The 12030-nt window shown below is 38.5% G+C and overlaps 1 protein-coding gene across 5 annotated transcripts in view; it reads right to left on the bottom strand.

The window, feature by feature from the left end:
* Positions 1–12030, bottom strand: part of LOC124184077 (protein turtle homolog A-like) — a 385811-nt gene that overhangs the window by 60549 nt on the left and 313232 nt on the right. For all 5 annotated transcript variants that reach the window (XM_046573473.1, XM_046573474.1, XM_046573471.1 and 2 more), the window contains one exon: positions 10937–11162. In XM_046573473.1, the coding sequence (XP_046429429.1) occupies positions 10937–11162 (226 nt within the window). The remainder of the gene's footprint in view (positions 1–10936; positions 11163–12030) is intronic.

Genomic DNA, 12030 nt, shown 5'->3' with positions numbered 1-12030 from the left:
ATTTCTGCCCCGTTGACATGGGTAAAATTTGAAAAATGAAATATTTCATCCGAGTGAATATTATTATCAACAACTTATTCGAGAATCTACATTTTTACTAACAATAAGGTGAAAAGAAATCTACCTTCGGCGATTTGTGCGTGAATTATCGCAAATAAAATGAGCAGTGACCAATAAAGATTGGACAAGAAAACGTAGTTTTGGTACTGAGAAAATGGTTGGTAATTTTGAGCTGGAATAAGTGTGAGTTTGAAATTTTTTTTTCGAAGTTAGAGAAATCAATGCGCCGGCTAAATTCACCTTGGTTAACTTGCTCGACCATCTTGAACCAATGAATCAGTTTCGCTACATTTCTTATTTTATTCTGACACGTTTTTCACGACACGATACCATATTATGAAGAAATTTAACTCTCGAAATTTTATCTTATCAATTTTATCAAACTAATTGGTCTGCGTGATATTGAAACTTGAAATCAAAATGCTTCAGCATTCTTTCAATCTTCAATAGCACAGTAATGCAAAATCATCTCTTTAAAGAGAAAGAATTTGCGATTATCTTTCCATAAAACCATTTTTCGACGAGCATGAGATAGTTGAAAAATGTCCGAGCTTTTCTTTCGCTTTGTACACGAAAATTACAGAGAGACCGAGAAATCGTGTTAATGCGTAATGTTTGCACAATACAAGTACAGTGTAGTTGTGTAAATTCTGTTAAATTTGATTCGTCGTCGCGAATCTGAGGTCTCTTGTTTTGCAGATTGACGAGCAGGTATTCGGGTGAAGATTTTCACTCGGAAAATGTTTCAGGCGTTGACGGGTGATTGCACGGGGATAACAAGTGAGCCGGGGTAGATTATTTCAGCTATTCAGTCTTAACTCTCGAGGATTCGAAAACACGAGGGCTCAGGGTTAAGGCTTTCGGCGATTATTCGCAGTAAAGCAACGGTGCCCGGCAGGGGGGTTACAGAGAAGCTTTGAAAGAACAGGAAGTTGGTTCGCAAAACAAAAAGGCTTATTTAACTTGGCCCGAGCTAATATTCGCGTCTTTTTCAACCGGGGTGAACAAACTTCAGCGAACAAATTTAATATTACTGTATTATGACCTGCAGCCTCTGCCCCCCACCCCGCCACTCCCTTACAGTCTCCGATGCCAAAGAGCTTCCATAACCGAATTAATGAACATGCGGGGCTTAAAGCTGGGGCTCGGTGTACCGACTTCATTAAAAACAACTGACCTAAACGCGAATCCCGAGTCTTGCCTCAACGCCGCGGAACCGTCGTAATGAACGTTGTATGAAAGGTGAAATGAAAAGAAGAAAAAACAAATGGCTCGCAAAATTTGGTGGAATATATGTGATTGAAAAAATTCTATACTGAGAAAAATTTTACTTGTTACTGTAACTAGAAAAATTCAGTAAAACAGGTATCGTTGAAAAAATTGTTTGAATATTGTTGGAATTACAATTTATCGTTGCACAAGCATTAAATTTTCGCAACAGTTGCAAGAAAATATAGTAACGGTGAAAGAATAGTAACGGATACCAGAGTTTCCGGTAACAGCTAGAAAACTAATTTTCATTTTCTACCTGGAACTATGAGAAAATGAAAATAGTTGAGGACTGAGCGGTAACTGGAACTAAAAATTTCTCAGTGCACTGTTCCACCAACCAAGAAACGTTCGGCCGTCCACCCATACGATCGTGATAGCGTCATTTATTAACAAAATTATTGTAATTCCTGGTTATCGTCTAGCGACATGAATATATTGCATGAAAACAGTCTCACGATGGCTCAGTTCACTCCTCATTGCAGCAATAGTAACACGGTTAAAAAACCCCCACAGTTTGTTGACAATTTTTCGGGATACGAGTAGCTTTCTTATTCCGCTACAAAAGAGCGACGCACCTCTGAAGCTTGGACCCTTTCCTTTCTTTTTTTTGTTTGATGTAGGAAGAAAAAGCGTGAATTTTCTCGGTCGGTAAGGGTAGGAGTACTACATGACCTTAATTCACGCGTTAGATCAAAGACCAAGCGATATCGCGGTCAGACACGGTGTGAAGTTAGTCGGATTGCGGTCAGGCAAAATACGTAGGTGTCGCCACGTATGGCGCAGCAGGGATGGTCTGGCCGATTAGCTAATTGGGCGTGTAAGTCAGAACCGAATACGTTATACGGCTGTAAAACAGTTCTGCAATTGCGTGTTAGTTGGAGTGAAAATCGCCCCAATTTCCCATCGCGTTGCCTAATCACTATAGAAATTACGTTTCACGCCCCGCGTGATTGACCGATCAATTAAGTACAACTATGTGTATACAATTTAGCAGAATCTGTCTGGTAATTGGGTACAAAAAAAAAAAAAAAAAAGTCAGCCAAAACAAAGAAGACAAAATCAACGTACGAAAATTGAAATTCAAGTCGATTCAGTTACGATTTGTTCTTTTTCAAATCTTATTCTCAAGGTGAAAAGTTGTTAATTTTGATTTCAAACGAATGATCAGTCGAATTTCGAAAAAAGCTCTGGGAATTATTTTGCAATACGCCCAAAATTGCTAAAATTAATTACTGACAACTGAGAATTCCTAATTATAAAAATTGGATCGCAGCTTTTACGCCTTCAAGTTATAATCATGTACACACCTAGATGTATATGTTTTTTATACTTGTTTTTGTTTTATTACATGCATGACGTATTTCCGAGGTTCGGAATTTGCATGAAAAAATCAAGGCAAGAAGAGTGAAAAATGATACAAAATGTCGTCCCTTTTCCACTTCTCTCCTGCTTTTCATTTATATTTTCCACCTTGATATCGTTAGGTACACGCTGGAAGTAGTAGAGTGTACGTTTTTCCGAGACGACTGACATTAATTCGAGGATTTTCGGGGAGTGCGAAAAATAAATTGGTTTACATTTTGTGTGCAGAGTCTCGGTACTTGTGGCGTTTTGTATACAGACAAGAAAAATGCTTTAGAATCATCCGATCGTTATAAACCTTCGAGTTCGATCGGTCGGATGGGCAAATGAACGAACGGGGAGTGAATCCTTGTTATTCACGATTATCGTCGTGAGCCGCGAACAGCTGTACACAAAACACAATATTGGACCGAACAAACAATCGAACCAGAAATGCAAACCCCCATTTCGCAAACAAATCTGCGTGTAATTTAACCCAGATCGTCGATTAATTAACATCTGTGACGTGCTGTTATAATTATCCCACGTTCGACGATCAGAGCTTGCACAAGTAAAGCACCCGTGCCAAATTATCCACTTGCGCAAATCTGACGTGGCGACTTTGTTTCGTTCTACTTTACTTCTGTCCAAAATGTATTTTCAATCCTTCGTATCCTCAGCCGAAGTACATCGTCGAGCTAAACGTTAAATGCACGCTGTTTCGGACTGAAAAATAATGATGCAATTTTTTTTTTTTTTTCCGAATAATTTTGAGTAATGTTTGATCATAAATGAGCTTTGAGTCACGGGATGCAAATAAGGAAAAGACGAAAACAAAAACGAAAAATAAAATGAGGGAATCAGCGTAGCTTGAGGGGTGGTGAAATATGGTTTCGTTGAGGCCTGAGCTGCTGGGACAGGGAGAGACGGGGCGGGTAATAAATATAGCGTGACAGTAGGCAATTGCAGTTCAACTCAAAGTTGGTAAGGGAGTGGTGGCGATTTATCCACGGATCTACGTACACCCTTGTCTGTATTATATACGTACACATCAGAGGTAGGCAATAATTCGCCTAACCAGAGGAAACCTTCCCGGTTATTATGCAGTCTATGTGTTTCGATCGCGTGGTGCCGGCGCCCATCGAATATCCCTCCTACTATTCGTACGTACATATATATATATTTATATTAGGGTGGTCCTTAATACGGTAAAAAAAATTTCTCCTCTCGCCCCTTAAACTGACTCGAAATCCTAAAAAATGGTTTTTAAAGGTAAAATCCGCTCTTAATTTCAATATTAACCCGTGCCCGAAAGGTCCTTTGAAGGAGTTAAAATATATTATTACACACATATATATATATATAAATAAATAAATAGATAGATAAATATTACCGGAACAGAAACTACCGTTTGTTATTTAATCATTTCAATAGAAGTACGTTGAATAAAGAATATGTGTATCGACAAATTCTTGGACTCTTAAAAGGCAACAGACCGAAAGATCAATGTTGTTTTTCACACAATTTTGAGTAACAACGATGAACTAACACGACTGTTAGTTGCGACTTCATTCTTCGCATGATTCAAATCTTTGTTACAATTGAGACGATTTCAAATTTTCATCAAAACGCTCACAGCTGTCACCCACTATTATAATCATGTGCGATTGTTTTTCGATACTTGGACCAAAATTTTTCGAAAAATCGTAAATCGCGATGAGCTTGTAATTTGGAATTGATCATAAAAATTTTTTATTTCAAACTCGTTCAAAACTTGACAGTTGTATGATATTTCACAAAATTATAATTCGCAGAGCGGGAAAAACGGTGAATCATATGGGTGGGTAAAAATGCATAAAGAAGATAAGAGGATCATACGTAAAAAGGTGGGCAATATTTGAGAAAACAAATAGTAGTCGAGCTTCACGGTCTAGTGGTTCCCATTTTACCGGCTGCGCTGAGCTTGCGACGGTGTAATAAAATTATTATTACCGCGTTGCGAACCGACGGTAAAATAGAAAAAAAGAGAAAAAAAAAACTGGCTGTGAGATCCGTATGGGTAAGAAAATGCTCACGGAAAACTGCAGCAGAGCTTAAAGCTGCAAAGAAAACATGCGCACTTGCAAGTTGTACGTACAGTAGAGTATATATGGGGCATGTCGTGTCCAATCACCAAACCTGTAACTCTGACCCTTTCGAATTTTATTCAAATTTTTTCTCGTCTACGGCCTTCATCGCCCAATGGAAAAAAATGTAAAGACGATATTATATTGCCTCAAAAACGGTGACATTTTTCAATCAATATTCTGAAAAATTCGTACGAACTTAATATTATGCAATGATAATTTCAAGAACAAAACGAGAGTGGAATTTTGGTTTCTATTTTCCAGAGAGATTGATCAGATTTTTCTGACGCGTATTATTACCATTTAAATTTTGAAAAATTTTGGTAAAAATCGTTTCTAACAAAAACATTATTGTGAAAGTTTCTGTAGGTTTTACATCGACGAATACCGTGTATGAACAGAAAAGAAAAGAAAAGAAAGATAGAAAGAAAGATTCAAAGTAACGAGGGTCACGACTCGGATGATTTGGCATGGAATGCCCTGTGTCAAATACACCGGCAGTGTAACTTTATTAGCTAGGCTCAGCGCCTTGAGTTTAACGCGAGAAAGTAACGATAAAACCGTAGAATTCATGCGCTCTAAAAAGTTTAACCACTGCCTCACGTGACAAATACGCGAACAATATGTCCGTATAATATAACCAGACCGGAAATACATTCAGCGGTGCAATGCCGTCTTCATTTCTCTTCGGAAATGACAGCGGCGCGTATTTAAGACGCGAGGACTGATTCACCGGTCTTAGACTAGCGTCTAGCCCAAAGGCTGTTAAAACTTTTACAACATGCCATAAACCAGAGTCACGTACCTAGGCTTGCTTGCCTTTCTAGTCCATGGCCGTAAATTTATAGGCTTATCACAAATCTGTAACGGGGGACAAAATCGCGTTGTATTTTTTCAGGATGACCGGATGAAAATCTCGCGCGAATCAGAGAAGCCGTATGAAATAAATTTTAATGCAACAATAAAGTATTCAGTGATTTTTATTATTTTTTTTTTTTATTTTGTTGCGCGAAAATTCTCCAAGTCTATTGACAATTTTTGGATCACATTTTATCTGTAAAATATAATACAACTCTTTACGCTGGAGAAGCTAATTACCGTGAAGAGAATTTTGAATGACGGGTTAGGTGGAGATAAACGCTAGTTTTAATCTTCGAGAGTCAAGCACAGCTTGTGGCTAATTTTCAGACAGTTACGGCGGAGTCGACGACTCGACGATTATGCAAAAATTGATCATTTGTCAAGGGTTATCTGCAGTAAAGTAAAAAATTAATGCCAGCCTCGTCAGTCTCGAGGGTCGCAAACTTCTGAATTTTATTCTTTGTAGGCTATGCTATTTTTACGAATGAAAGGAAATTGCATCCATAATTTAAAATGCAAGTCGTTCGCGTAATCAAATTTTCTATTCGAACAACTTCTTTTTCGACTTTCGTGAACATTCTGTAGGTACGCGTTCACAATTCGTATGAAGAATTTGCCAATACTTGGTTTTTGTTTTATGCAACTGACGCAAGATTTTTGGAAATTTCAACGGGTTTTCGTATAAGGTTCGTTGATATAAAAATTGCTCGAGACAAATTATGCATTTTAAGGCGAATGAAGAAACTTCAATCCAATCACGAAATTAAATAAACACGTTTGTGAAAATCCGAAAACGAGGTTTTTCTCTGAATTCATATTAAATCGGCTTGTATAATAATAATTAATTTCTTTACCAGCTGCTCTACAGTTGACAATTTTTAAATAATCATCTTACCACGTATAAAAGTTTATAAAGCTTTGGCAAAAAATCGCGTATCTGGGCAGCAAAGCGTGAGATTTTCTTCTTTTATTCGTCGACGAAACGAAAGAGCCCGAATCGCTTTTATACGTCGGAAAATATCGCGTTGTGGATAGAAAACCGAAAATGAGTAATCTTCCGGGAAATGGCGGGCGTGGGTCACTTGAGCACGGATGTGGTTCAATATGCGGAGGCGGTTACGCTTTGTGAGATCCGGTGGGTGCTTGAATAAATTGCAGGACAAAGAAAAGCCTCAAATTCAGCTGTTCCCGTTTTATTCAAATTTTTAGGAAGGTTACAGAGACGTCCCAGCTCAGTAGCGGATACGTTTCGAATCGATCAATTGCCGCGGAACGTGTTCGCACCTCGAAAAATCGCTCCGCGCACTCTTATCGAGTTTGCATTAACCTTACCCTCGTTTCGTACGATCCGAAATTATGTTTCACTCTTTTTTCGTCGAATCTATCTCTTCTCTAAAAAAAAAAACCTCGCTTGACTTCATTTTTCTAACCATTTCGCTCGATTGTAAAACAAATTTCTCAGTTCTCAGAGAAAAACAAAGTTATTGCAATCAACGCGAAAATAAAATGTTCAGTTTTTACTATATCAACGTTTTAAGGTCCGGAAAATCACCCCCAAACATTTGTGGACAAGTTTTCTTGTACGACGATATCTTGAGAACGAGTTAACGGATTTCCATGATTTTGGCCTCAATCGACGCAAGTTTTCTAAACTGCAATCGTTAGATCTTGGGTCTGATTGGTGCGATACTCTTGCAATTATTTGAATAATAAACAGGCGAAAAATCAAATGAAAATGATATCTCAACAATAGATGAATTGATTGATTTTACTTTTATTAATTGACTGACTGACGGCAGATCGCTGGGCAGATAAATTATTATTTTTATTTTTTTTTCTCTATAAACTTGGAACCTGCAATGCGAAAATGGAAGATTCGATGGCCATTGCACGCCTAGTCCAAAGCCGCCTGTTTTATATACTTGAAAAAATGTTATGGTCGTACGAGAAGGATATTTCGTATATATTATTTTTTTTGATCTCTCAAAATTCTTACGACAGTCTCTGTGCCGGAGTCAGGTCACCAAGGACCTCTTACGTCACGGACTCGACGGGTTCGTGGTACAGAGAACCGTGGTTACGGTTATAAAAATCTTTCAATCCCACCCGAACACTCTCTCATTCCGAAGTTGATGATTCTTTACAATCTGGCGTGCACGCGTGTCACACGCGGTTTTTATAACACGCCGCGATGCATCGAGATCCCTTGATTCGCGATCAAGGAGCCACAAATTCGAAATGCAGCGCATGTGCATACCGCGCCACACGCCGGAGTCCCAACGCGGTCAGACGGACATTTTTAAGTCCAAGCCGCAGCCAATAGCTCATCGATCGTGACGTCAGGGGCTCCGGCAGACATACGCAGACCCGCCTCAAACCCAAAAACTTCGCTACAGTTAGCCGCGGGAGCGGTTAAAGCTTTCTTTCAACGGTCGATTCGACACGTGCGATCCGCTCATGATCAGACGCCGGGATCCCTACGCGGTGACACGAACACCTCGGTGATCACGCCGCGGAGAAGCAGGCGCCTCTGATATCAATCCGCGAATACTCGCATTCGACTCGAAAATTGACGGACTCCCCCCTCCTAACGCTGTTGCTTCGAAATCGAAATCTACTCGATGGTCTCGAGCACTTCTGCCCGTCACCGTGTCTGGAGCTCGAATGAAAAATTTGAAGCCCGGCTCGCTTCGTTTCTGCCCGATTGTAGCGCCCGACTCCAGTGGCTGATCCAAGAAACTTTTGACTGACGATACAGGGTCCGTTACTCCTACAAATCTACCGCGCGTAATTCAACTTATCTATGTCTATAGATACCGCGACAGAAATGTTTTTATTTTATGTTTTTAACTAAACGTTTGTTCCTCTGTATTAACATGAACGTGAACGTAAATTTTTATGCTTTTTTTTTTGTTTTCAATAAGGTTGATTTTAATTAGTTGGTGACAGTCACTTATGATTATAGAAAAATATCACGTGATCACATTTGGAGAAATTATGTTATTCTTTCGGAATTTTTATACCAATTGTACGGAACTTTATACACAGCGAGTCAAACGTTTATGACATTTTTGAATAATTATGAGGAGTTTTTTCCGCAAAGTTTTTATAATTAGTTTTTTGTTTGAAATTGGACTTGCACTAATTAGCAGGGTGATAATACTGCCTAGGAGGCACGTGAGCTGATTTACAATGTAATTGCGAATAAAGTTCAAGTCGGGAGAAAAACTTTTCGGTTGAAAAGGAGAAGGTATCTCGTGTATATGGGGCATTCCATGCCAACTCGGCATGCAACTGATCTTGACCGTTTTTGATTTCATTGATTTTTGTTCTTCAAATTATTATTATATTTAATCAATTATATATTAAAATATTATTGAAGCAATGTCGGCAAAAATTTGATTAAGCCCTGGTGATCGCAAAATGAATTATAAAAGTTCTATATTTCGGTTTTCTTCCTACTTTAACCTTTTCAAGTTTCGAATTTTATATATTTTAACTCGAAATTAATTTCACCCCACAGATATACGCGTCCGTGAAAATTCGGCACTGCGACCCTTGTATTCTCCAATTTTCTCATTCTTTTTCCGCAGCCTTAAATCGCCGAATTTTATTTCCCTCGTCTTCAAACCGTGGCCGAAACTATAGACCGTTGAAAACTCTCGGAAAACGGTAAAAATTATGCAAATGCAATTACGGCTAAGTAACCGGATTGTCGGAGGAATCAAAATATTTGCCAAGAGGCTGGGCTTCACCGGGAAATCATTCCGAATTACACTCATAGCCGGTATATCGATCCCCCTCCGCAATCCGTTTAAACTAATTCCGCTGAGAAAGGGCTCGGATATAATATTTTCACGGCGTCTAACCGCCGGAATTGCGTTCAAATCATTGCCCTATATTTGCACATTTCAACCCTTATACGTATAATTGTTATGGAATTCCGACAAGACGCTGTTTCCTGCTTTTTGTTGGCACTTCATTTTCGCCCACTTATCGGTACGTTCCATTTTATTTGTCAAACCCAATCAAGATGGCGCAAGTCAACGTCGCGGCTGCTTCCGTTACATCGAACCCGCGTAACGATTTTTCAAACCTATAAGCCAATACGTAACGAAAAGCAATTAAGAGTCTCGATATTATTTTTAGAGGAGCACTGTTTTTTCATTTCGATATCAATCCTACGTGCCTGCCGATAAATCCGTCGGCTAACAACGCGGTAATTTAAATAAACGGGGAACGATGTTTGCGAAATGAACGCGGCGAGACCAGACTTGCGCTGTTTCCTATTGAATATCCTCATATTTTTTGTATATCGTATTTTTTTTTTATTTACGCAGGAGTCGAGGCATGGATGTGGCCTGAATCAACATCGGTTGTACGTAATGAATTTTTTCAAGTGATTTCATTACCAGACATTTTTTTTCGTCCAGAATGATTGAGTATCGACGACAATCCAACGAGCCGTTAGCCAGCTACGTTATTCCAGTATCGTGTATGTATATAAAATTATTGCAACTAATATATTTCAGACTGAAGAATTGAACATAATAAGTTAACCTTTGCGAGAATCAGCACCAAAAACGCGCCTATCCCCAAAGTCAATATTTTTTTCGTACGACCATTCGCTTCGTGAATTCCTGTTTGCCTATTCACAGAGAAAAAAGAAAGTTATTGTAATAACCCCGAAAATGAAAAATTGAATTTTCACTAGATCTCGATGTTTCAAGATCTAAAAAAATAACTCTAATTATTTTTAGATGGACGTATGTGATCATATTTTTTACCCCACTTGATCACGAATTTAAGTCTTTTTTTTGTACTCTGAAGTTAGAAATTATATCTTGAGAACAGATCAACAGGTTTCGTTGATTTCGGTCTGAATCTACTCGAAACTTTTTAGGTTAGAACCGATTAGATCTTGGAGTCGATGAGTCTTTTGATTTCTCTGTTACTCAAATAAAAACGTCATAACAATTCATAAAATGAAATATTTCACTTGTTGATGTTTTACGAGTTCAAAACGCATGTCCGAGCAGAAAATTCTTGGGCTAACCGATCAAGGTCAGACAAATCACTCGAGCATAAATTCAACTTTTTTCACGTCAAGAGCGGCACAAAAGTGACATATTTTCGCCAAAACCGATATCCAGCAAATATGAGGCCAATTTACAAGTTCCAATTTTCAAATAAATATCGCGGCCAGATTTGAGTCGGGAATAAAGTTCCGTATGTATCGCAGGAATGAAAGTCAACGATGGGATTTTCGGACTCACCGACAACGTTGAGATGTACAAAGTGGCTCATGTGCGGCGTCGTCGAGACTTGACACTCGTATATCCCGCTATCACGATGCTGAGGATACTTTATCTGCAGCGTCCAGTCGTCTGTCTGAGCCTGGTGGATCGCCCTGAAACGCTGGTCACTCGTGTAGGTGTAACGACCGACCGTTAGGAGGTGGATGTCCCTGTGTCTGACCCAGGACACCTGGAGTGGCGTCATCTGAAAGCAGAGTGGATAGAAAATGAGAAATAAATATAGAATGGAAAATTATTTATCTTGTAACGTTTCGTTGTACGACAGTGGAAATAAATGCAACCGGTCTGCCTGAAACAAAATTGTGGTAAAACAGTTGAACATAGTACTAAAAACAATTGTTCATTTACTTATGATCATCGACGAGTCAAACAATATCATTTATAATAGAAATAGAAAATTAGTTCTTAATCCCCCTACTTCGCGCAGACCAACCAAATTGATCCGACAGTTTAATGTTGAACGAGAAGAAACGTCAAAGTCATTTCAGTATTTTCGTAAAAGGGAATAGAGAATAATGACAGTGAGGATATCGGACAGTTAGCATTAAAATATGTACGTGAAAACGTCTAGTAGTTCGGAGAAGTTATGTGTATATCGGGCATTCCGTGACATCTGGATAAAGATTTTATGTCGATGTCTCAGAGCGGTATTAGAATTTTTAGTATGAAAGCACATGAAGAGAAATGAAATCGTAATTCTTTTCAGAATTTTTCCAGATTTTAGAAAGTGGTTCAGTTTTTTCAAGTTACAAATTATGATTTTAGAGTAAACTTTATATGAATAAATATCGCTTTATTGCCTGCTACAAATAATTCCTTTCAATCCAGGGTACAAATAAATCTTAATACTACGAACCGTTTTGTTAATCTAAAAATTAGGTAATACTGCGCAAAGACATGCAGCAGAAAATCATTCAATTATCTAAGTAAAGAGTGAAACGCGAAAAACAGAAATCGGAATGAATAAAACAGGTCTAGGGAAAAATAATTTATAGCCACTCTTCCGCACCCGTTTAATATTAAATATCCTGATATTCGGTATCAATAATTCA

The sequence above is a fragment of the Neodiprion fabricii genome, chromosome 5, assembly GCF_021155785.1.
Source record: "Neodiprion fabricii isolate iyNeoFabr1 chromosome 5, iyNeoFabr1.1, whole genome shotgun sequence".
NCBI lineage: Eukaryota > Metazoa > Arthropoda > Insecta > Hymenoptera > Diprionidae > Neodiprion > Neodiprion fabricii.
The sequence above is the reverse complement of the archived record's forward strand: the minus strand, read 5'-3'. Positions and strand labels throughout refer to the sequence as shown.